Source organism: Microchirus variegatus (genome assembly GCF_963457635.1).
Source record: "Microchirus variegatus genome assembly, chromosome: 9".
NCBI classification, from domain to species: Eukaryota; Metazoa; Chordata; class Actinopteri; order Pleuronectiformes; family Soleidae; genus Microchirus; species Microchirus variegatus.
The window spans coordinates 15,368,309-15,395,529 of record NC_139810.1 but is presented as its reverse complement, the minus strand read 5'-3'; the positions used below and the strand labels follow the sequence as shown (position 1 = coordinate 15,395,529).

Sequence of the window (27,221 nt, the reverse complement as noted above, 5' to 3'; positions counted from 1 at the left end):
TCTTCATTAAAACTTCATTAGAACAACAACAAGCTTTTAAAATAAGACATTAGACATAAGATGAATTAACAGAAGCTATTTCACTAAGTTGATTGAAAGAATGCCCTTGTTTTATCATGAAAATCAATAGCTGTAATCATCAATAGTTGCGAAAACCACACCTGATTTCCAGGTTCTTTGCTGGATTTCCTCTCCAGTGATGAAGAGCGTATGGCCTGGCGGACACAGTTGGTCATCTCCTTCATGTCATCGCTCAAGTTGGCCGAGATCTCTCCGATCTCCAAGCCATGGAAAGCAGAAGATGATGTCATCCCATCAACGATACTATTGGCAGAGCTGCCGACGCTGTTGTTGATGACACTGGGGATGGGACCAGTGATGCAGCCACTCCTGCTCTCCAGCAGCTCCCTGTGCTGCTTGGACAGTGAGCTCAGCCACTGCTCGTATGAGGATGAAAAGGAGGAAGACGCGGGTTGTTGCTGAAGCTCGAGTGTTTGCACTGCAGGCACAGATGCATCCCAGCTATTCCATCCCACAGAGGAGCTCCCATTCTGAAACAGCTGTGAGTCCTGGCTCTTTCTCCGCTGCTCTACACGACGCACAGCAGGAGGGCTGTAGTAGATCCGGATGCCTGTGCGGTCTGGAGCGGTGTAGCTCCTCTGGACAGACTCCAGATCCAGCTCTGATCCCACTAGGCTGCTGCAGGAACCACTGGGTCCATCCCATGTTTTACAGGTGTCCCCAACATCTGGAGCCTAGGATATGAAAATAACAGAATTATTATGTATTTTACTGCAACTGTATCTTCATTAGCATGAAGTTAATACAACTTTTGCCTCAGTTTAGCAATAGTAAAATTTACTATTACTACTATTAATGTACAACAAATTACAGATATTAACACCTGTAAAATGTACCTTCTTAACCAGTAAATGTATTAAACAGTTTGAATTGTACCATTTACTGGAGTACAAACTTAGCATCATCAGAACATTGCACCTTGGAAAGGTGAAAAGGAACACAATGCAGCAAGGATTACAACACTACAACACTTTAAGACACTTGGCCTAAGTGTCCTAAGACACAAACTGTCTGTAATGCTGTCCTGAGCTGTCTTCCTGAAGCCATCAACACTCAGAACAACAAAGATGAACTCCAACACTCGCACTCAACAGCAGACTGTGTCTCTCAGGTGACCCTCACAACCCTCATTCACACTGTGACTCAGGTGAAACCAACACTTAAAACTGAGTCAGTGAGTTGTTTCACATAAAGAATCTCTAGACAGGAATCCGGCCTTCAGAGGAACAGAAGAAGCCTCTTTGATGAAAGGTCAACTTATGTCAAGCACGTCTAGTTGCCTATAACTCCTGAAGATGACTAGAAGATGACCTGGATGACTGAGAATCTTCACAGACACATAAAAAAAGAGTTATTCACCTCATTGGTCAGGTAGGTCCAGTTCTTCCCAGTGAAGAGCTCTGCCTGAATCAGCAGAGGAGGGGCTGTAAATTTGATCTTCTGCTCCTCGCTCGCTGCTCCGTTGACCTCTGGGCCGTCCAGCTCTGACGTGGACTTTGTCCTTCACATGAAAAATCACAAAGAGTTGATGAGACAACAGAAGTGGCGTTATGCTCTGATGAATGATCGAAAACTAATCAAATTTAATTTTCCACACAGCACATTTCATTTTGACAGTAATGCTTTTCAACTGTTACCTTGGTGAACCTGTGCCATTAGCAACTACCGTGTCTGCAGAGAGCTCAACATGACTTGATGACTTCGACTGTGGGAAAAGAGGAAAAAAAAAGAAAAAAAAAAGTCAACCACTGAATCTACTTTTCCAGCTTATTAGCATTTAAATGACCTGCTTCAGCAGCACAAATACTGTGGCTTCAGTCGTATACTGCATTTTCACAACACGTCACACAACCTGCCAGATACTGACTGTGTAGACACATTTATTTTCTGTGCAATCCATTTCCTCTGGAGTTTTTTTTTTTTTTTTTTTTACAGGACACACACACACACACACATGCTGGGTAAGCGTGTTTCACACTTGAGGGAGTGATCTCAAATTATGAAGTCATTTCCCCTCAAAGGAAAGAAGTTGGAAGAAGTGAAAATACAGCAGTACTATTATATATATATATATGTGTTATTTTTCTAACATTATTAAAAAAAAACATATGAATTATTACATGTACAGCAGATGTTTTCGAGGATGTAGTTGTCAGACCTTTGGCCTCATTTGGACTCAGACATATAATTTAAAGAGAGTGAGGAATGATGAGAAAGTAAGTAAAATGGTAAGAAAGAATGATGACTGACTGTAAACCTCAAAGGAAGCAGACACAGGAGGAGGAGAGATGCTGGAGGAGCACTGACATTTCCTTGTATTTGTGCGTGTGTGTGTTTATGGAAACAAACCCATAATGAGCACCTTAATTTCTGATGCAATCCCACTACATCCCTCCCTGACACGTTGCAGCGGCTCAGTGGTGACACACAGCAGCATAATCAGCAGCTCAGCTTTAACTTTAACAGCTCGACCAACAGCCATAGAGGCTTCTCCTGTTTCCCATTACAGCATTAACAGCTGTGTCTTTGCCTTATCCATCATCAAAAGTATCGTGACATTTAAAAGAACCCCAAAACTGCACCTGACAAAACAGCGGCTGGTCAACATTCACCTTGAGAACAGTGACGTTTTGACTCCACGGCCAAAATATAAAACCTAAATCACACTAAATCTGGTCGTAGATGTTGTGTCTACTCCAGTCGTCTTTTGAGGAGAGTCCACACGGACACGGCCTCTTTGACGGTCTTCCTTCAGGCAGGCTGAGGGCCATGAACGCTTGAATGAATCCCCTGGGGAACAGCTTTTTCACCCGGGGCTGTGAATGCACTTCTGAGATGCTGAACCGCACCATACCTCCTTAACTGTAGTGTGCATCATAGACAATTATTTTACTAGCCTTGTAATTTAACCTAATTATTTTAACTTTAGTATTTTAAAATGCTTTTAAGTTGGTGATTGCAAGAGAATTGTATTCTGTAGGGATATGCAGTGACAATAAAGTACTTATTACCTCAGAATTGTTCAAAAACAATCCTTTGTAACAACACTTAATTCTACTAAAACTTGATTCTACTTCCATGTGCTGTCAAGGATATTTGAAATAATATGTGAGTAATGGATTTATTATACAGCAATGATTGAATATGTGTAACTGAAAAAATAAATAAATCTGGAATATTTGATCACTTGTTTATTACTCCTGTCTGTTAGTTTGGGTAACTGTATCATGAGTAATGACAAGGATCCAGGTGAAAAGCACTAATCAACATCCATCATCCATCTTTTTGGATTTGTTTACATAAATTATGCAAAATGAGCAAAATAAGTGTCTAAGTGCAAAGTAGTGACTGAAATGAATGCAAGTTAACAAACAAACAAAAAAAAACACACTATGTAAAATGTGTGACCTTTTTTTTTTACTTTCAATTTAATTTTACAGACCTGAAAAAGAATCAAATGTCATAAAACACATCACGTGTGACTTGATATACCTGCTTATCTCAGACAAACACGCTCATTCATCAGCCCAAAGCTACACACTCGCTCCTTATGAGCTCATGTATGACGTTTCACACGCTCGCACTCACACACACCGACAACCCTCGCCATCATACCTTCCCCTGCTGTGCAGTGGCCTCTCTCAGCCTCTGCTCCCACTGAGCTCTCTCCTGACTGAACCGCTCCAGCAGCTCCAGCTTCTCTCTGCCCCAGTTCCGCTCTCCGATCTGAAGCTGATTGGTCCATCCATCAGTCACAGCAGGGAGACGCAACAAGGGAACGCCAGAAAGGGAGAGAAAAAAAGAGGAAGAGAGGGGAAAAACCCACAATGATTTACAGGTAAACTTTAATTCTAAAGGTGAAATATGAACCGACTATAAAAAGATCCCCAGGCCAGCTTGTAGAACAGAAAGTAGACCACGGATGAAATATACAAACACATGCACCCACAGTATTAACCTGTTTAGTTAGATCCATCACAGCGGCATACGACTCAGCCAGCAAGTGCTGATGTTCTTCGCGCTCCCTCTTCAGCGCTACCTTCAGGTCTGAAGGATCCATTGCATCCGTGGTGGACAGGACTGCTGCTGCTGCAGCTTTACCTGCTTTGGTCTCGAGCTGAAAATGGAGAGTGCAGAGAGGTCACGGTGGGGAATATTCTTTCACACTGAACACACAAATTCAAAATCAAAATCATCGCATGCCGTGTTTGTAAAACCTTCATCTGCAAATTTAACAAGGCGTAAAACAAGTTGCAGTAATTACGCAGTGAAGACGTATAACAATTATACAAACCAGGAGATTTAAAATGTCAACTGAGGCTGGCAATTTCCTGCTGTAATAGCGTCACATAAATCAAAAATATACATGTATTTTAAAAACCAAAGTCTCTGCACAGATGAGGACTTTTTTGAAGACTCTTTGTGGCTCATTGAATAAAAATAAATCATACTTTACTACTTCAAATTTCAAAGTCATTTCTCTCCACCTCACTCTGTTTTTATTTTCTCTTCTTTTGCCTTCTTTTGTTTTGTCAATGCTATAATAACCATACAATGTAATAGTGCAGAACCCTAATTAATGTGACTGGTATAACCTGCGTTTGTCGCTAATCTGTTGACAAAATTTTCATTTAGATAAACATGAGTTAAACTCATCGACAGTTTGTTCATCCATCCATCTTCTACCCCTTTATCCTCCACATGAGGGTCGCGAGGGGAGCTGTGCCAATCTCAGCTGACATAGGGCGATAGGCTATGGACAGATCGCCTGTACAGTTTGTTCATTCCAATCAAAATGTCAATGCCAGACATAAAAACAACAAAGCTTGTGGTGCCCCTTCCCTTCCCGCTCTCTCTACAGCTTTCTCACCCTCTATTTCTAGCTCTTTCTCCCCTTTCCTCACCCCCAATAAATCTGGCCTGTAGTCACAAAGCCTCTAGGTGGGATTGCTTTAAATTTTTATGAGCAGCTCAGCTTTCCCTTTTCCTCCGTCTGAGCCTCATAGTTCACACAGCCGACACTACAGGCCTATCATTTTGACAAACAAGCACACACTTACACACACACACACACACACACACACACACACACACACACACACACACACACACACACACTTACACACACTCACACACACACACACACACGCACACACACACACACACACACACACACACACACACACACACACACACACACACACACACACACACACACACACACACACACACACACACACACACACACACACACACACACACACACACACACACACACACACACCAGACCCATCAATCTTCCTGCTGCCTCTCTCTCTCAGTCTGGCTCTGTGGCACCGTATAAGGCACTAATGGAACTGTCTGGGAGCCAATCACAGCGTAACAGACGCACACTTAGCCCAGCTCCCGTATCCTATGGCAACAGAGTGTATCCTGTTAACGATGAACGCGGCATAATGAGCACCACATTTTAACGAGGTTTGCTGCTGAGGTGTTAAGAGGGGGACGATTTTACTGGATCACTGCTGTTCACCAGCGGATTACGTTCACTACTCGCTACTCACCATTTACCAGGTTTAATGTTTTTTTTAAATTTACAAATATCTATTTTTTTTATTTCAGAATCATCCTTCTCAGAGACTTCAGGTTCTGTTTACTCAAAACCTTTACATTATAGTACAGTTATAGTATTTATTCCCTCACCCTTCCCTTCCATGTCTGCTAGAGAGCCTATAGTAGCCTTCATATAGCATCTAGATGCGCTTTTCCATATAAAAGTTCTAAGCACTACTCAACTCTACTGCCATGATGTGGTTTTATATACGTGACACAGACAAAAACTAGTGACTTGTAAAGCAGGTGTTTTGGGTGGAACTGAATCATTAGAATTGGTTGATTAAAAAGATTTGTTCACAGAATATTTCTGTACTTCCTGCATGACATTGCCTGCTTTCAGCAGTGCTCTCACTAAATACACCAGATTCCTTTGTTAAATGTTGGAGATTAAAGCATGTTTTCAGGATTTTTAAGTCTTCTTAACTGATCTACAGTTCGACATTGTTTGCTTTGATTCTTGTGTCGGACGTCGCGCTCATGACTCACCCAGTGTCTACACTCTCTGACCAATCAGTGGCCGGCAGTCTGTTAGCGTCACATTTTAGTATCGGCTTAGCTCACTTGGAACCTCGCCACAGCAGGTACTATCGCTAAACGTCAAGAGTCAAGTCGAGCCAATTATTGCTAGAACTGTATAATGAAAAAGCACATAGTGGTCCAAAATGGTGGCCTCCATAGACCAAGCTCCTGATAGGAATACTAAAGGCTCATTCTGGGGGGGGGAAACAACTAATACTAATTTGCTGTCTTTGAATATTGTGTTACACATTGCAAAGATGTCTGAGTTGTTTAGTCATTTCCCCCCTCCCTTCACGTATGTATGCAGAATAAACAGATGTGATGACCAAGCTCTCAGAACCTCAGCTGCTCATCTTGTGTCATCGCAGAGACGGCAGGTGTTTGTAATATTTTGTTCTGCAGATTATCACGGCTGACTGACAGAAGAGGAGGAAGACGAGTCAGCGTCGTCCACTCCTGTGTGCTTTTCACAGCTCTGGGAATCATTTGACTGTGTTTATTTATCAGGCTGAGTGGCGAAGATAATTTCACGTCAAGCTCTTTGACGGGCTTTGAAATGGAGTTGACCGGTTCAACCAAGCAACAGCTGAAGGCATCGCTGCACTCTGCCTTGGCACTGATGCTGTTGTGCTGGTTAGCGTATGTGATGGCATACCTAACAGTGTGCGTTGTTGGCAGGGGAGAGATTGATTCCAGCTGTGAGATCTAGGCCAAGATAACACACGCACACACACACACATTTTTGTACTTGCTGCATACTGAGGACCGGGTAAAAGTACTGACAAAGTGAAGACCAGCATTTCCATTTCATAAATCAACACAATTACAAATATCTACTTCAGGAATGACGTCTATAAAGAACTACTGGGTGCAGTACCATAACATGTCTGCAGGTAGAGCCCCAGAGCAAAAAGTGTGTGAAACACCAAGGCTGGAGAACAGGTTTTTGTACCAAATTGAGGACCTCTCTTTAAAACAGAGTACAGCATGTTTAAAACCTAAGGAAGTGATTTCAATGAAAACAAAGAGAGGACCGACTAAAATGTCCCCACTTCGTAAAAATGACCTCACTGTACAACTCACTCACTCACTCACTCACACGCACACAGTTTAACACAAAATAGAAAAATAAACTTCATGTTTGTTTTTCGCTAAAGTGAATCACTGCTGTGAACTCTTTTATCACAAATGTTTGCCGAGTCATTTAATGTCATGAAAAACCTGCAGTTATGTCACATTGTCACAATTGTTCTCGTGCCAAATTAATCAGAAGACAAATGATCTGAATCCACAAAGCAAGGACACAATCTGAGGAGCAGGACAGAGCGAGCTGGGGCTGAGGTTTAAGGGTCGTATGAATGACCAGCTCATACCAACCGACACAAACACATGTGTGATGTGTTCACAGATTTGCCTGCAACAAAGGATTCTGAAAGAGTGAATTTAAAAATCCACATACCAAACATGTGGATTTAAAAGGTTTTGCATACAAAAGCTAGATGACTTATTACATGCTCAGGGACATGAGGTAAGAAAAAAAGCATTTTTAGTTTCACTAGGCTTCTTTGTTTTCCTCCGCTCTCGCTCTCTATCGCTCCCTCTTTTATATCTTAATTACTAGGCAGTAACACAGGCTGTGTTCTGTCTCAGAGGCCATTAGCACTCTGCTGCTGTTATGAGAGAGACGGAGAGACAATGAGGGAGGAGCAGAGGAGAAAGCATTAAAACTATAACCCACCACCTGTTGATAAGAGACAGACAGACAGAGAATAAAAGGCTTAGATGTACAAATGAACCACTTGACAGACTGAGAAGTATGTTCTCAAATGTCTTGCTTTGTCTGCAAACCATAAAAACACTCAAACCGGTGAATCTCTTTCAGTAATGGATTAGTAACTGAAGAATCGTACATAACACGGTGCACCGATTTTCCTCCTCCTCACCTGTGTGATGAGGCTCTGTAGTTCCGTCCTCTCCACTTCCCATGATGCCTTGGCCTTTGCAAACTGCTGGGTGAGTTCCTGTGAGCCTTGTCTCTCCTGACGCAGCTCACCACTCAGATCCTGCAGCGCCACCCTCAGGTCTGCCAAAGTACTGCTCACAGCACTCGACTACAGGAAACAACAGAGTGTGTGTAAGAGAGTGTGTGTGTGTGTCTGTGTGTGTGTGTGTGTGTCACTCTGTTTACCTTGATAGTTGGGCTGAGTGGATGCACATCAGCAGAAGACCTCTTGTCAGTCTGGTGGGCGGGGCTTGCCAGGTTCTCCTCCTCCAATAGCAGGTAGAGATCCTTCAGGCTGTTTATCTGAGGAGCAGGAAATGTTTAATTTCTTCTTGATATAAATGTGGTTAACACATCATATATAAACACTTTTTCCATTTGACAAAAAGGGAACGGTGTACTGCTTTTGGACCAGAATCAACTTCAAAAGATTTTCCCCTAAAGGCTGAATGATAATTTGGTAATTGTTACTTGAACCAGAACCAAGGTGGAAATTAAATAATCAATAGATACACATTTAGTTCAGGAGGGAGCGTTCTGTGTTCAAGTAAATCCTGAAGACTTTGTCCTTTTCATACCTCCAAGACGTCTTTCCATTCTGTGTCTTTCTTGCAGCCGAGTCTCCACTGTTTGAGGAAGCAGCGTAGTTTGAGGCTGAGCAGTAGCAGGGCCTGTTTAAGGTGCTGAGACTCCTGGACCAGCAAAGTCCTCTCCTGGTTCCATAACTTCTGCTGCAGCCGAGCCTGGAGACCCAAACTCTGCAGCTGGAAGTCGCGCCGGAGCAGAGCCTTCTGGTGCTCCTCCTGAAGCTGAGAGAGTGGGAGACACTTTTGAAACCAGACAACCAGGAAGCCAAAACCTTTCATTTTGCTGTTTTAGTGACCATTTCCTTTGTCTTAATTTTTAAAACATATGCTCACAAATGCAGAGAAGTGCAATAAATAAATCGCAGCAAGGCAAATCTTTCTCCAAGATACACAAGACAGTATTTCTTTTAGCTGCCAAACACCTGGTGTTTCAGAGTCTGCAAAAAAAACAATGTTTCTGTGTGAGTTTGAGCTTGTGTTTGAGTGAGGTTTATCAGAGTCTGTGTTAGAGCCATATAGAAATTATGTCTATTATTATGTGTAGCCCATTGGCATAATTTAGGAATTACATAGTAACGTATTTGGTTATATTTAGCACTTTACATTTGGATAATTGTTTGTGTTCATCATTTAAATGCTTATTTCAGCCTCGCCTTTTTCTTGGATGAGTCAGAAACTTCACGTCCTGCAAGAGTGGCAAGGAAGGTTTTTTGTTTTTTTTGTTTTTCTTTCTTTTTTTGCAAACTGACCTGAGTAAGTTTGACAGTGGTTTCTTTCTGAGTCAGACTCTCCTTCTCCAGCTGCTCCTGAGCTTCTTGAGCGTCAGAAAACTGGACATCGAGATCACTAGACTGGGAGGTCTGGAGAAGAAAATGAGGAACATGAGGATATAATGTGTGTGCAAGGAGCGGCAGAGAAGGGAGGGAGGGAGGGAATGGAAGAAAGTGAGAGGACAGAGGAGGGGAACAAGGTGAAAGGTAGAGACAAGCAGAGAAATTAATGAGAAAAAGTATGAAAGCGGTAATGGAATGAGAAATAGCAAGGGAGGAAAGAGTTCAAAATAATAAAAAACAACAACAACAATCATGTGCATGAAGCAAATAACATGTCAGTTTTATGCTCAAACCCCTTTTAGATCAGACCTCACTACTGTACATCCACACAGACGAACCTCCTCCCTCTCATGCCTCATTTGGCTGCTGAGTGAGTGCGATCCATCGACCCACCACTGAACCATTAATGTCCTCTTTCACTCTCCACTGGGCTAAGCAGCCCCCTGCCCTCCACCACCCTCCAAAAATAAGACCACAATATAAGAATGACCTCATATGACCTATTATAACAGCTCACTTTGATGAGCTATCAATACAGCTGTGGTCTATAAAGTGTTTGTTTTTTTATCTGTGTCCAGGTGCAGGGTGCAGTGAATTTCAGAGTGATTCCAGAAAGAAAAATAGTAAAAGCATGGTATTCATCATACATTTCTAACAATGTAAGAAATGCATTTTTGAGCTTTGATCAGAGTTTCTCCCTCTTACATTCTTGATGCGACATTAAAGCTCACTGAATCCAGGTTTTTGCTTCATAATTATATTTTAGTTCGCTGCGAAAGTGGACATGAATGTGGACAATCCTAATTCTCAGCATTTCCCAAAATGTGCTGCAGTCTAATCCATGTGGTTTCATCAGTATCCATCACTGCTGCTTCAGACACAGGTTTTCTGGATCAATAATATCCCAAACCTACGTATTCTCCTCGTCTTTCATTCCGTCTTAATCTTCTCTTTTTCGTCTTTGTTCGCTCACAAAGGTGGAGGCACACAAACCCCTGGTTACCATGGACACACCAGTAAAAGGTCAACCAAACAAAGGTCTCTTCTTCCCATTAGACTCACAGCTCACGATGAAGCCACTGTTTATGTCTGACAGCTCTGTGATGCTGAGTTTGCTTTAAGCTTCATTCGTTGTGTGTTTCTTTTACGTGTATGGTAAGAGAAAGAGAATGTATATTTCCACAGGTATAATAAGAGTACGTTTGTATTATACTGTATTATAACCCAAGTCTTCACCTCAATGTTAAAATGTAGTGTGTCATATTCAGCAGGGTTTCATTTGCAGAAATAGCAACTACCTATGAATATGCTTGTATAAGTTTATAATCACTTTTTGTTTGTTTAGCCAAACAAACAAAAACAACATCCTTCCTAGTGTGTAAAACCCACTGTTTCTGAAAAGAAGGAGTGAATGGATATCCCATCATTAGATGTACCAAATATTTAAGTTATGATGTCGACTGAAGAAGAAGGCCAATGCATCGGAAACTTAAAAAAGCAGGTAATTTGACTTTGAGTGAGTATTTTTGTCAAACTAAATGTTAAACTAATTTGTATAAATATGTCTCTTTCCTTGCATCTTGAAAACACACATTTGAACACTTGAACAGCATTTCTAGTGAGGACATCCAAAGACATACTCCATTACCTGGACCGTTACCCTAAACCTTACCATCACAACTAATTGCCTAACCCTAACCAACACCGAATTCTCATTCTAACCCTAAAACCAGGTCTTAACCCTAAAAAATAAATTTTTAGGGGTGTCAGAATGGGAGGATCAGCCAAAATGTCCTCACTTCGTTAGGTATATACTTTTTTTGGTCCTCACAAAGACAGCAATACAAGAACACACACACAGCCACATGCCCTGAGAGAGTGTCTTACCAGTGCATCATGGGTCTCCTCCTCTTGCTGCTCCATCTGGCTGTTTTCCTGCTTTTGCACATCGCTACTCTCTGATTGGCTGTTCTCTTCAGTTTGACTGTTCACCTCTGGCTCTGATTGGTCCCTATAATCAGGCTGCTGGATGCACGCATGGGCAAGTAAATGAAGAAAGGAAAAATGAAACCAAAAAAAAATCATAGAGGAGAGAGGGAGAGACAAGGGAGAGGTTGTGGAACAAAAATAATAATTAAAAAAAAAAGGAGGAAATGACAGAAATAAAGACAACAATAAGAAAACAATACAACCAAGATGGTGTCGATACATGTGACAACATTCAGAAAAATAATAATTGATGGAGCTCACAAGACAAAGAAAAGGATGTAGAGGAAGAAGAGCTTGGTCAGAGAGGAGAAGGAGAGAGTGGAGAAAAGACAGAAGAGGAGGATGGAGGGTAGGATGAAGGGCTGAGGAGGAGGAGTGGCAGAGAGACAGATGGAAGACAGGAACAAAGAAGGAGAGATGAGGGGGGAAAGCAATGAGAGGGAGATGAAGGAAGGAAGGCAAGAGAGTAAGGTGGTTCGGAGGAAATGTCCAGGGAGAGTAGAGAAGCAAAGGAAAGTGAATAAGAAGACAGCAGAAAAGCAGTGAGGGGGGTTGTGTGTGAAGGGTGGAAGAAAGGAGGTTTAAATAGAGGGAAAAGAGGAGATGGAAGTGAAGTGCAGAAACCGACGGTTATGGTGCCCGTGCAGAGGGAAGCAGGGAGGGGATGAAGGGAAGGAGAGAAGGGAAGGAGAGATCGGTGGGGTGTTGGGACTCAGAATTGGCCTCTAATGGAGTCTAAACAGTGCAGTTTTCTTAGTCAAGGCTACATAGCATCACAGCTTCCTCCATACGATCAGAATAGAAAAGAAACAAATCAGGATTCAATAAAAAAAAGTGTCTCATTCTCATTTAAAAACATCTTGTTAAAATAACATTTTAATTTTCCAAGCTTGAATAATAAGAAGTGATGATTCTCCTCAAGTGTTTCAAGTAGTATATGTACAAATGTACAATCTACACTGCTGTGATGAACTTTCTAAATACAGTCTTATAGTGTTCGTGTTATGTGGCCAATTATATACTTAAAAACACAGCCCATGTTCTCAGTAAATTAACCACAACCTAAGAATTTCCCAGCAGAGTTTTCTGTGTAACTGTATCTAGCTCAGGCTTGTTGTCTCATGTGCAGCTTTCGCAACTCTCTTTTGTAAATAAAAAAAAAAAAAAAAAAAAAAAAAGAAGCAAACTCCATAATCCCAGTTAGATTATTCTTTACTCTTCACGGTCTTTGTTTCTTACTTCTAGTTTTGTAATCTAATTTATCTAACATTTAAATGCTTTTATAATATGTTGTTATGACCAATCAAAGGGGCTACAATAGAAGGATGAAACCAAACACAAGTTTTGAAACAAAAACTATCAAAACAAACCTTGTGGCAGACAGGAAGTAGTTCTTATTATGAACTAGTCAATTTAAAAGTGGGCACTGAATCATTAATGAGACTACAGTAAATCCATGGATAAAAAAATTAAGTGATTTTTAAAAGTAAAGATTTATTGCTCTTCCACACTCATACTGTATGTACTGTACATACATTAAAAAAAAGACAACCTCACTATCTCCTCATGTAACAAACAGGCTCCATTTGAGGCCTAAAGCAGTGTCTAAATACCAGGTCAGGAGGAAATCCAAGAGCATGCAAAGGACATGAATGAACTGTGTGGAGAGGTTCACACAGGCTCAAATCTGACATTCATGTTTGTTACTATTTTACAATTTACAATTGTATCTCGTCTGTTAGGCCAGACTGAATTAGATGATGCTTGTGCGTCAGATTTGAGCATGCTGTGTAAAACCACCCAGCACTTTAATGCAGCAGGTTAAAATGTGATCAGCAGTGTGAGTCAGCCAAACTCATGATGAGGTCCTAGACCACACATCATTATACAGAGCAGCAAAAGAAACTGTAGAAACAAACCCAACAACAAAACAAGCCAAAATAAAATAAAGCCTGATGGTAAATGAAAGAGAAAGTGTGACAAAGAGTGAAGGAGAGGAGTGTGTTGTCTTGTCATTTACCTTCTCCCCTGCAGCGTTAAGTCCATCCTGGTCATCTCCAGAGCAGATGAGTGAGGCTGGAGGAGAGGCTCCTTCCACCTGAGGGTCCCTCCCACCTGCTGGGGGTTTACCCACACAGTCTACCCGCTCTACAAAGGCCTGCAGCTGGCTGTGTAGCGCCTGAAGCCTGCTGGTCAGAGCACCAACCAGAGGTCGGTCTGCCAGGTCAGACAGCTCAGAGATCTGCGGATAAGACAAAGACAGATATTTATCAGCACACAGATGGTCATTAATGGCTGACTGAGGGGAAAACGTGGGCAGATTTATCATGAGGTGCAGGTGGATTAACAATCAGAGCAAGAAAACGTGGCACAGAAGCTGCAGTTAGAAAAATAAAGAGGCTTTTAGCTCTATCTTCTTTAAGACTCTCTGTTATCACATTGACCACAAAGGTTTTGTTTTCAGTGTTGTTTCTCCGGCTTTACACGAGATTACTCCTAAACTACAAAATCAATTTCCAAGACATGTTGTGGTGTGATGGGTCATTACTCAAGAATGAGCCTATTAACATTTGGAGTGGATCGAGTTTAACCCTTCTGTTACCATCATGTCGTCGCTAACAGGATTTGGCATGCGTACTCCTCACTACCGTAACTCCTAGACCGTTTGTGATGTCTAGAAAATTCCAAAACTATGGACCGGCGATCTGTCCAGGGTGTGACCCTGCTTTTCGCTCTATGTCAGCTGAGATTACCGACTTCCGCGGAATGACCGTCCAATCACAGACAAGATTCTCCAACGTTTGTGACGTTAGCTTCTCAGTACCGTCTATTCTAAATGGTTGAATAACTGCCAGATATTGAAAGTGGAAGTTATTTTGGAAAAAGGGGCAGGAGAACGAACTCCTTGAACATGTTGAACATGACAATTCTACAGCAGATAAAATCAAAATAAATCCAGGCGGCCTGATTATCCTGGTGGTGATAAGGGGTTAATGGGCTAGATTTGTTTTTTTCCTTTCCCATTTCTTAAGCATTCCTAGATGGGGTGTTGCAAGTGTTGGATGGATGTATGCGCTCTCCTGATTCACATGGATTGACTCATTCAATGGAGAGTCTACTGTGGTGCACCGCGGACAGCAAGTCAACTTGTACTTTACCGCATATTTAAGAGCTTCACACTTGATCTCATAATTATAAAGGACACAGTAAACCAAATTAACGACACAGTACTTTGTGCAGAGAATATGAAGAAAGGAAACTATGCAGATATTGATTTAGTATCCTACAAAAGTCTGATGCAACGAAATATGGACAATTTATTTATAGCAAAGTTGATACAACGGAAACATCTCTGCATCTTAAAGTGATCATCATTCAGACTCTTAAAAATGAACAATGACCAAGTCCGACAAAAAGAGAAACCAGTTTTGCTTCCATTGCCAATGGTTTTGTTGAAGTGGACTTCATGAAAAAGGATTAAAAAGGTCTAATGACAACATCTAATCTGACAGTAGAGTTCCAGAGCACCAAACAGAGGACATGTACCTGGCTGTGAGGCTGAGGTTTCTCCAGGTCGCACGCCTCTGCTGCTTCGTTACTGCAGACCTTGTGATAGATGGATGGAGAGGAGGAGGAGGAGAGGCAGTTTGACTCGGGGGAGGTCAGGAGCTGTATCGCCGTGGAAACCAGGCGAGCCTGGTCCCTCATGGCCAGCAAAGCATCATGGTCCTTTTGCCCTAGGCAACCAGGAAGTGCGGCTGCTGCGTCAGCATTGTCCTCGATGTTCTTTTTCCGTTCCTTGATCTCAAGGGCGTCATTCTCGCCCCCTACAGGCTCTCTGCGGTGGGGCGGGCTGAGGGGAAAACACAGAGAGCACCTTAAGGACTTATTGTTCGTTTAAGTTTTCAAAACTGAAATTAATAAGTTAAAACTGAACCATGGACTGAACAATTATCCTAAAATGAGTTTCACAGATTAATATGGATGAACTCCATCTGCTGAGGATGTGTTTTACCGCAGAAAGTGGTGGGATTGCTTTTGTCAAATATTAACTATCAATCTGCTGATATGGTCATTCATTATTGACCCCCGCCAGGAGGTAAAGTATATGTTTTCGTCTGAGTTTGTCTGTCTGTCGGTCTTTTAGCAAGATAACTGGAAAAGTCACAGACAAATGTGCACAATCAGGAAATGTGCACAATCAGGAAATGTGCACAATGGGACCAGGAACAAGTGATTAAATTTGGCCGTTTGTATTTGTATTTGTATCGCTATTTTGTGGGAGGCTGAGCTGCCTTGGCGGAGGTCTGAGCTTTTTGAGTGCATCTAGTTTTCATTTCTGTCAGGCTACATTAAATGTCATTTAAAAAATGTGATGGATAGTTATGAAATTTTGCCCAAACGTTCACGGTGCCAAGAGGGTTACTCCTCTTTGGTTATCCACCAGCTTTTTATTTAGCATTAGATGGACATTATTGTTTACGCGGATGAACTGCCATAAATCAGACATTAACTGCACTGTATGGCAGGTCTGTTATTTATATTCACCGAGTAGAAAATGCGATAAGTCGGTGAAAGGAAAAGTGTATTAACAGAAAGTATATTACGTATAAAACCCACCTGGTGGGGAGGCACTCAGCTGAGTCTCCAGCCTCTGCGTCCGTCTCCAGAGTTAGACGTAATGAAGATGATGAGGATGAGGAGGAAGGAGCATGGTAGGAGGCCAGGTCACAGCGCTGCAGGTTGGACAGAAGGACTCGGTTCTCGTACTGCAGCTTCTTCACTTTTCCGTTCAGTTCTCCAATCTGAAGCCTCGCCACACTAAGCTCCTCCTCCTGGGCAGGCGGGTCTGTGCTGATAAGCACCGCCCCTTCCTGTATCGTGTGGACAGGGCTGTCATTGAGCAGCCCGTCCGCCAACGACGATAGCGAATTGGACGACAGTGTGGACATCAGCGGGGGGAGTTCTGATTTATAGCGGTTGATCTCATTCATCAGGAGCTTGTTCTGTTCCTCCATCTCGATCAGTGACCTCCTTAGTAGCTCCGCCTCCTCCTCAACAAACTGTAGGTGTCTCTGGAGCTCCATGACGTTTTCAGAGGAAGCCCCTCCTCCAAGAACCATGGCTCCTCCTGTGAGACTGAGGCCAACGCCGAGACCGGCACCAACCCCAGTGAGTTCTGGAGGTCCATCTAAAACAAGAAAGAAGTGATGATTGCATTTCAATGGATTATTTGGTGCACACACTTAAAATTAATGTAGTCTAATACAACAGCTCTTGTTTATGTCATAATGTTCAGGTTTTATTGAACCGGAATCACACAGGTGTTGACTCAGCTCTAGTCATGTTGTTGGATGAGGGTTTTGGTGCTGTTGTATTATACAAAGAGACGTTCTGTTCTTCAGCGGCCCTCACGAGCACAGAGCTTGGCCAAAATAGTGGTGTCAACTGACAATAAACAAAGCCAAAATAAGCTGGTTGTAGCTTCATAAACTACATTTCAATGAAAGGATTAAAACTACAAAACGAGGTTAATGATGACTAAATTAAATATAAGTTAGTAATGCAAAAAAAAAGAAAGAAAAAGACAACAATCTGATTTGATTTTAAAAACTTAGAAGACCACAGACACCATGAACTGAGATTCCAGGGATTTGGGATCTCACAGAAACTGTGTTATCTAGCGTGACTTCAGAATATAAACAGACATGGAGGTGGACTGTCGGTGTCGTAGCTGTTGTGTGCATTGCCTTGTGCTGTGAAACGCAAAAAGTGGCTGAAATCTTCTTGGCTGAGAAGACAGATTCAACTTGTACAAGGTACGGTTCTAAACAAAAGTACGCAACATCCGTTTCCCGGTCGACTCGCTCTCATTGGTTATTGCGAGGCTCTGCTCACACCACCGAATCACTGTTCAGTGGGAAATATCACGATTTGAAATCGGGTAGAATCCATCTGTTGACATTAAAATCGCATGAGTTAACTCCACAGACTACAGGATAATTTGGACAGATAATCTGTTCAAATCAGCCTAAAATCAATTATCCTTGAGTGTGTGGTGGGCTTTAGTCAAACAATAGTATTGTGATCAAAAGCATTGCTGGTTTTTCAACATCTACTTTCAGTCATATTTTACAGTAAAACATTTAAAATGCATACATACATTTAAAAATGTTTAATCAGAGTGAACACATCTGGGACACAACATGCACATATTAATACTCGACCTATCGAACAGGTTTTAAAAAACAGGTTTAGAAACTACCTTGTGGTCCCTTCATGTCTTCCATCTCTGCTCGGAGTCCCCGGTTCTCCACCTCCAGCTCTACAATACGTCGACTCAGCAGGTTGGCCTCCTCCTCCACCAGCTTCAGATGGACTCTAACCTCTGCCTCGCGGGTGTGTGGGGAATCGGCAACCTGTGGACAGTTGTCAAAAATCAACTGGGTATTGAACATTTTGGAACCTTAAGAGTAAATCTCATCAGTGTCAGTGAGCCAAAGAACGCAGCATGCGAGGTCATGCTATTCTCCTCATCTAGCCCTCACCTCCTCCACGGTGAGCGAGGCATCAACGTCTCCGTACAGCGACCTGTACTTGGCCAGCTCCTCTTTCATGGCCTCGCTGTCCTTCACCAGTTTGGTCAGCTTCTTGCACATCAGGGCCGATTCTTCTTTGGCAAAGTGGAGCTGACACTTGAGGTCTGAACTGTCCTCCTGCAGTGACGGGACAGAACACGAAGAGAGCACTGAGGTAACGCTGGTACAAAAACTAGTAACTACCACTGAAACAATGAACCACAAATCAGAAGCTATTTCAAAATACGATTTGTTTTATCGGGTAATTCATTGAACAAAAAGGCCAAACACATTTCATTTAAGTTTACTGTGTTAAGTTAACACTGTGGAATAAGCTAATATGCCCTCAATTAGCATATTAGTTTATATCAAAAGACAATGAAACCATTGATATGCATTCACGTAGTTGTACACTCATCAGAATATTTCATATTCCATTTCTGCCAAATGTAAATATCTGCATCAAAAATGTTAACACACTGCACCTTTAAGTTACTAAGAAACCTAAACAGCTACATGTGTGGTAAATAACATCATAAATAAATGAATTAGTTTATAAATAATATACATGTTGTCAAAATATGGACACAAGAGAAGTATCTCTTGAACATGGACAGCTGCAAAGATGGAGGTCAATTATGGAGCTGAAGATATTAGTGTTTTTGTTCATGTGTGTTGTGTATTATTTATTCACCAAACCATTGCAACACCATCTCTCACAACTACAAGTCAAAAACATCTGGTCAGTTAAACATAATGCACAATGCATGACAACAGAGTAAGTCACCTGAGAAGAACTGGCTTTTTAAGATTTTTTTAAAAATCGCTTTGAACTTAGAAAGCTGACAGAGAGACATTTGACTAACTTGTGGCTTTCAGCAACCAGACAATGAGGTCATAGTCCTGCTCCAACTATTCCCTGTGAGCCTTTCACAACCGACTCATGAAAAGAAGAAATCAGTCATTTGTGGTTTGCCTGGGTTGACTATTTAGCAGCTAAACATCCTGTTGATAACCTTCTCTTAAGCTGGTGTAAAAGCAGGACTCCAGACTAATGATAATGTAGCACAGTGTGTGTGTGTGTAGGATGTGCAGAGTAGGCACCTAACGCATTACCCAAAACAACCTGAATAACAAACACTGTCCATGGTAATAAATGAGGGCTGTGTTTCTGTCAGGTTGTGGTGCTTTTATGTGCCACAGATGAAGCCGTAAATATGCAAAACCATTAACGGTGACTCGTTGTGGTTGTTTTAGTGCAATAATTTATAATTTTGATTTATTTAATAGTGGACCACTGATCCTTGTGCATTATGTGCAGTAAACTCCTGCTGACCTGAAGTGACCCTGTGCACCCATTGCTCGGAAGCAGCTCTGTATTTGTTTTTACTGCTCATGGACAATTTCCAACCACATTAAGGGAAGACAGGCCAAGCGATTTTAAAACCATTTATGGTACGTGGTTTGAAGAGAAAGCTTAACACTATAGCAGTGACATAGAAAGGATAGTGAGGGGGGAACTACTGTACCTCCTGATGTTCTCTCTCTTTTTTAAACTGAACTTAAAAATTATGAAACGGTTATGGTCAAAAATATTATCTCAATAAATGTCAGAAAATGTAAAAAAAAAATGTAGATCATTGTTTGTCTTGTTTTTGTCCACAAACCACAATGATTCAGTTTTAAAGGGGACATATTATACTCTATTTCTCCAAGTTAACCTAGTTCCCTGTTGTCCTAATGAACATGTCCGTGACATGATTTGGTCAAAATACTTTAAGGATGAAGCAGCACAGCAGTTCAATCACCCTGCCAAAACAGCCCTGTTCAGAACACTCTGATTATTAGTATCTCTTTAGGTCCACCTTAAAAAAATCTAAAAGAAATTTAGGGGACAGGAAAAATCAGCCACAGAGGCTAATGGAAGCTAACAGCAGTTAGCATTTGGAAAAGTGATCATTTGCAGGCTCTAGCAGGCACATTGCCGTCATATATAACATGTATCTACTGGACAGATAAATCCTCTGAGGCTGAAAGTTTGTGTAGAACTCTATGCTGCACTGTGGAGCCAAGAATATAACTTTTAGCGGACTTTAGCGGACTACAAATAATATTTGTAACTGTGGAGGCCCTGATTATGAGAAAAAAGTAGATTTTGCATAATATGTCCCCTTTAATGATGTCTTTGTTTGGCCCTAGATAATATGGAAGTTTTGCTCCTGGGAGACAGTTGGAAAAAACTAAAATAAATTGTGGTTTTAAGCTTTTTTATGGACAAAAATTAATAAACACATGACATATTTTTGGTAAAAGCAATAACAATAGAGGTGAACAGCTATTGTTTATTGAATCTTCGTTTTATTTGATACTGACTGAAATGATATTGTGATGCATATTGTTATTGAATTATTGCCCAGCCCTAGCCCAGCCCTAGGTTAAGGAAAATCTTTTTTAGAAGTAGGAATGCATAGAAAACAGGTTTTATTTACACCAAGAAGAAATACCTAAAGGACATGATAGAGTCCAGAGAGGAAGAAGTGATGGAGGTGAGAGGAAACACAGGAGCTGTTGATTCATCTGCTTCATGTGGCATGTTTGGACAGAGTGTGATCCCCACAGGAAATGGGTCATAATTAACAAAGAGAGGCACAAACAGCCCCAATCAAGAGCTGTGTGGCAGAAACACGCTTCAGTGATCAAATATGCAAGACATCCGGAGGCACCAGACAACCTGAACACGTCTGCTCTGTGCTAACTTTGTGCTTTAAGCAGAAAATGTGAAAATGAAAGTTGATTTGATGAGGATCTGTTGAATGCTGATGCTCTCAAATGAGAGAGTTGCGCTGCCGAAGTTCCACCGTTAACTGACATGTCAACAATGTTTTCATCTCATTCTGTAATCTATTTTATCTTTTGGTGTTTTAACACATTCATCCAGTTCATATCAAATCATGAAAGCACAGTTTAAACTGCATGACCCCAAACAGCATCAAAAGCAAAAATCTCCTCTCAGCAGATACGGTTGTAAACCATATAGTGCACAAGTACTGGTCATAAATGAGCTGTTTTATATGTTCCTCTTGGTGAAAATACTGACAAAAATATCTTCTTCATATGCTCCTAAACAGGCTTAATAATGTCAGAATGTTTCTTTTTAATTTTACGTCTGGAGCTGAAAGCCTGAAGTAATGATTCTTTTTTTATACCGTAATGCGATAAATATTGCTTTACCGTGTTAAATATGGATTAAAGTGAGCAGCAGCTGCAGTGACAGGTGACAGCTGCCTCTGGCACTGACGATCTGCAGTTATTAATTATCTGAATTTCAGTCACACTTGGGTGGATCTGCAGGTTTGACTACATGTATGAAGATCCAAAGAAACTGGTTTAAAATGGCAATAACAGATAACTGACACATTTATAATGACACACAGAAATGTTATATTGACTTCCCTCATCTTGTCATTCAACATATTTCACGCTAACTCATTGTGAACTCCACCAAGTGGAATAGGTTTTTGACTGTCGGTTGAACTCGTGCCCAGGAGCGTCAGATGCAAATTAGCTCTAAGATGACATGGGTGCAATTATTTATAATAGCACAGTGTCCTTGTAAAGATAAACAAAGTGTAATGAAATACAAACGTGGGGTGTGAACCAAGGAAAGGAAGATCACATTCAATTCTGGAGCAGATCCAGTTAAAGGGGGGAGGATACAAGCACCGCAGCTCTGTTCAGTACCATGAGCTTCTTCTCAAAACCGGCAGCAAATAACATCGTCATCACCGCCAACATCTGACACAGATGTTATGTTGTCCTCTGTGGTGATGATGGTGGTGGTGCCGTGTGTCTTAAAGACCTCTTCTAGCATAAGTACTGACCTTGTTGTCCCAATTAAGAGCAAAACCAGGTCCTAATGAGGTAGAAGCACATTTCTGAACTGGTTCAGTTTAGAGCTGAGATTTGAATTGCGGTTAGGCTAAGAATTAATGGAAGTCAATGCAGTGTCTTAAAAAGAATAGCTGTGCAAACCTGTATGTGTGTGTGTGTGTGTGTGTGTGTGTGTGTGTGTGTGTGTGTGTGTGTGTGTGTGTGTGTGTGTGTGTGTGTGTGTGTGTGTTCTTGTATGGAACTCTATGTGAGGACCAAACACTTGTACCTCTTGTGACCCCTTAAATGAGCTTTTTGATGGGGGAGTATTTTAAAGGGGGTCATATTATACCCTATTTCTCCAAGTTAAACTAGTTCCCTGGTGTCCTAATGAACATGTCTGTGACATGCTTTGGTCAAAATAGCATAAGGATGAAGCACCACAGCAGTTCAATCACCCTGCCAAAACAGCCCTGTTCATAACGCTCGGTTTAGTAGTATCTCTTTAGGTCCACCTTAAAGATTCACCTTAAAAAAAAGTAAAACGAAACTTAAGGGACAGGAAATGACATCAGCCACAGAGGCTACTGAGAGCTAACAGCAATTAGCATTTAGAAAAGTGATCATTTGCAGGATCTAGCAGGCACATTGCCATCACATATAACATGTATCCACTGGACAGATAAATCCTCTGAGGCTGGAAATGTGTGTAGGACTCTGTGCTGCACTGTGGAGCCAAGAATAAAACTTTTCGCAGACTTCTGGTTTTCGGATACCGCTGTCTTCGCCAGCACTCTCGCGTGTTTTAGTGACAAAGCGTAGCTCCGTGAGACAACAATTCCAAAAATTAAGCGCATTGTGACGTCCCAGTGAGCGCGAAAGTCAACATCACGTGTTTTATCGCCTTAGACTGAGGAGGACCACAAAAATATGAGTGAGTCAACTTTTTTCACACTTTGTCTACTGATAGGACCTCCAGAGTCCCAAATATAAGGATTCAAATTATTAAAAGTTGATTTTGCATAATATGTCCCCTTTAACTGATCTGCAGTTTGGCATTGTTCGCTTTGATTCTTGTTTTCAATGTCGCGCTCATGACCATTGACGACACCCTCTGACCAATCCTTGGTCAGTGGCAGTCTGATGATGTCACATTTTAGTATCGGCTCAGCTAGCTTGGAACCTGCTTGGAATGCTGCACAGACGGGTGTGTTTCTGTTTGTGTGTTGTGTCTTACCTGTGGACCGGGCTTTTTGTCAGGTTTGTTGTTCGGTCGTGCTCCTCGTTTCTTCTGGAAGTTCTGCAACAAAGCAAACACAGAGTCTCATTAGGAACCAACTCTCAAATGATTAATGAGTTTAATCTGAAATTAAAACAATACCATCTTTTAATGCAAAATACATTCTTAAGAAAAAAAAAAACAGCTACAAAATGTCTTCCAAAAATGACTTAATATGCAATCGATAGCTTTCACCATAATACATTTTGAGTTGACTAATGATTTCTCCTTCATACACCAGTTGACATGGATAACATTCAGTTACCAATGTGTATTTTGTGTAGATTTGTTGTACATTCAAACCTGTTTTACTTTGTATTTAAGGGGTTTTCTCTTTAATTTCAGGAATTGGTAACACAATTGCAGAGAAACGTCTCAACACTTAACGAACACATCTTCCTTTTGTTCACCTTTGAGTAAAAGAGAGAAGTTATTCGGAACTTCAGGATAATCACAATTCTTGTATATCTAGTTTTCAAGCAGAGAGAAAATTGAAAATGTGTCCCATTTGTAAAAATATGATCATGATGAATGGTACAGGTATTTTAAAATACAGTTTAATCCTGAGTTTAAAGGCTTCACCATGACTGCAAGTCATTGCTCGAATCAATAACTGGTTTTCACACACAATTATCGGATATTATACAGCAGAGTTCCTCCCTCTCTCTCCCTCTCTCTCCCTCTCTCGTCATTGCTATGGTGATGCCGATCAATCCCATGATGATTTTAATTACCACACTGACACTGATAAGAGTGTGAAATTACAGCTGTGAGATCAAGAGAAGAAACCCTCCAGACATAAATCAGAGATATACAGTATGATCTAATAACAGAAGCAAAAAGCTGCTTCAGTATGTGAATAATTCCTGTCTCTCTCTCTCACGCACGCACGCACGCACGCACGCACACACACACACACACACACATGATCCTGTGCACATCCGAGTATCTGCTCAGTACATCATACTCTCATAAATCACTATCATTCCTTCTCTTTAGAGCCAAGACCGACCACACATGCACACACACACACTGCGGAGCAAGCTTATCTAGCTCAGACCGTTACCATGGAAACAAGCTACACTCTCTCTCTCTGCAAAGAACAGCCAACAACAAAAGAAAGAAAAGGGGGATGGACAGACGGAAAACTATACACAAATACCACATGGCTTATGTTTATTATTGTCCTCCTAAAATATATAAAGTGACTGATTTGTAAAAAATAAAAAAGGACTTTTCTGAAAGAAGGTCTATCCTTCCATCCTCTCTGCTCTCCCTGTATTCATCCCTTCCCCCTCATCTCTTCATCACTCTTTCAGTTTCTCATCTCCTGCTGTCCTTATCCCCCTCTTGTCAATCCTGTCTCTCCTCTTTGTCGCCTCCTCTCATGTCGTCTCCTATGTATCAGGGGTCAAACAGTCTAATATTGGATGTAAACTCACTGATCAATAAAAGCCTGCCTGGTAGCGGAACCATTTCTGATAGGGGAAAGTCAAAGAGATTCCAGGACTATTGGATGAGGCTTTTAAGCTGAGCAGTGTTCAGTTTCAGATGGAAAAGGAGAGGGAGCTAATGACGATGGATATCTGCATCTCAAAAAAAACCCACAAGAAGTGTGCTGGATGAAAACTATTAGAAATAGTAATCATGTGTTTGCAGAGAGTTCTGTGCTGACTTGCCATAATTATGACATTTATATTTTAAAGTAAAAAAAAACAACAGCCTGAAGCACAAAAGGCTGACTCAGCTTGTTTAACACCAAACTTGCCTGAACCGAAATGTCTTCCGGTTGCCACAAGTTACAAGATTCATGGGCAGGCAAAATCACAGCCTAAGTTATTACACTGTAGTAGTAATTCACTAAAGAAAGAGCTGAAATATGATGAGTCATTAAGATAATCAGTATCCTTATCTGTCCCATTCTGGTCAAAATCACTGGATCAGATATTGGCAAAATGAATGTGAATGTGAGTCAGCTTTGTGGACTTATTTTAAAGATGATGTGTAAGAAATTAATTACATTAAGTCAAACAGTAAAATTACTAAAATGTGTCATCAATATTTAAAGGTCCCATATTATATCCTATTTCTCCAAGTTAACCTAGTTCACTGGTGTCCTAATGAACATGTCTGTGACATGCTTTGGTCAAAATACCATAAGGATGAAGCACCACAGCAGTTCAATCACCCTGCAAAAACAGCCCTGTTCAGAACGCTCGGTTTAGTAATATAAAAAAAAAAAAGTAAACCGAAACCTTAAGGCTAACAGCAGTTAGCATTAGGAAAAGTTATCATTTGCAGGCTCTAGCAGGCACAATGGCGTCATATATAACATGAATCCACTGGACAGATAAATCCTCTGAGGCTGGAAGTTTGTGTAGGACTCTGTGCTGCACTGTGGAGCCAAGAATAGAAAGTTTCGCAGACGTTGTGGACTTCCAGTTTTCGGATACCGTTGCCCTCGCCAGCACTCTCGCGTATTTTACGGACAAAGCGGAGCTACGCGAGACAACAATTCCAGGAATTTAGCTCATTGTGACGTCCCAATGAGCACAGAAGTCAACACTGCATGTTTTATCTCCTGTACTTAGACTGTGGAGGACCATAAAAACATGAGTGAGTCATATTTTTTCACATTTTGGCGACTGGTCCAGAGTCCCAAATATAAGGATTTAAATGGTTAAAAAGTTGATTTTGCATCATTTGGGACCTTTAATCATCATGTTTATATGTTTCCAGCTCATACATAAATATTGGCCTAACTGGTGCAGCCAGGATACTCACAAACACATAATGTGGCTAAAAGCACTTCAACCTATGGGATGTTGAGTCCGAACATGAAAAAAAATAGGACCAAACCATCTCTAATTGCACGGCTTTGGTGAATAGGTTTTCTAAGATGCATCCCCATCCAATATGAAACATGATAAACAGCAGCTGACACTTTACAAAGACATGAACACAAAACGCGAGGATCAGCTCCTGACACTTGGTTGATCCATGTGGGTCGGTTTAAAAGGAAGCTCCTTCATTTCTTCTGTCGCACAACTGAAGTGCCACTCTTACTTTTATGAATTATACAAAAGCAACACACGCAGGTTCACGCAGCTACCCTTTTAAGGACCTAACCCATAGCCTTTATCAGTTAATGCCTAACCCTTTACTAACTGCAATCAAAACCTTAGCCCTAAATGTAACCATGTCCTAAAAACAAAGAGGTTCTGCCTCATTAGGACCAGGTTTTGGTCTCCACTTGGACTGCTGGTCCTGGTTATGTATCAGAAAAATGTCCTAAAGAGGTAACAAATACTAGCACGCACACACACACAGGCCTGGAACTCATGTTTCTGCGGTCTTCGGTTTCACTGCACACATAAGATAGCAGGTTGAATTCCATGTTATCTGATCTGAGCATATTCACCAGCTTCAGGCCGCATCTCTCTACACTTTCAACCACATTTGACAATAACAACACTGTCGACTTTATACAAGAGAAATGCTGATGCAAAAAAGCCACAAAAGAGAGAGAGAGAGAGAGAGAGAGAGAGAGACGGATGGATTTGCACAACACGCTCTCTTTTGCTGTTCTGAAGACAGACGGATGGACAGAAACTGATCGGGACTGAGACAGAAATAGGGAGAGATGGTTGGTGACTGTGAGAAAAAGAGAGGAAGACACTTAACAACAGTGATAACAGAGAGGGGGAGAAACCAAGAGTGACAGAGAGTGAGAGATATTGTCATTCCTGCACCACGGATGAGGAGGCACAGCATCCTCCTCCTCCTCCTCCTCCTCCTCCTCCCAGTCCAATCTGATCTGTGCTTCACCGAGCCGTGACAACCACACTACACAGGACAGGATCAGAC

At 41.4% G+C, this 27,221-nt stretch overlaps 1 protein-coding gene across 1 annotated transcript in view; it reads right to left on the bottom strand.

Annotated features, from left to right (window-relative positions):
• The window catches only part of mtcl2 (microtubule crosslinking factor 2), a gene marked incomplete at both ends in the record, with an annotated part of 81,081 nt that overhangs the window by 2,725 nt on the left and 51,135 nt on the right, over positions 1–27,221 (bottom strand). The window contains 16 exons of the mRNA XM_083895433.1: positions 162–755; positions 1,441–1,582; positions 1,719–1,786; positions 3,697–3,813; positions 4,040–4,198; positions 8,160–8,327; positions 8,405–8,521; positions 8,797–9,027; positions 9,555–9,665; positions 11,526–11,663; positions 13,648–13,869; positions 15,174–15,480; positions 16,248–16,818; positions 17,893–18,046; positions 18,176–18,343; positions 23,313–23,375. Coding sequence (XP_083751559.1) covers positions 162–755; positions 1,441–1,582; positions 1,719–1,786; positions 3,697–3,813; positions 4,040–4,198; positions 8,160–8,327; positions 8,405–8,521; positions 8,797–9,027; positions 9,555–9,665; positions 11,526–11,663; positions 13,648–13,869; positions 15,174–15,480; positions 16,248–16,818; positions 17,893–18,046; positions 18,176–18,343; positions 23,313–23,375 — 3,330 coding nt within the window. The remainder of the gene's footprint in view (positions 1–161; positions 756–1,440; positions 1,583–1,718; positions 1,787–3,696; positions 3,814–4,039; positions 4,199–8,159; positions 8,328–8,404; positions 8,522–8,796; positions 9,028–9,554; positions 9,666–11,525; positions 11,664–13,647; positions 13,870–15,173; positions 15,481–16,247; positions 16,819–17,892; positions 18,047–18,175; positions 18,344–23,312; positions 23,376–27,221) is intronic.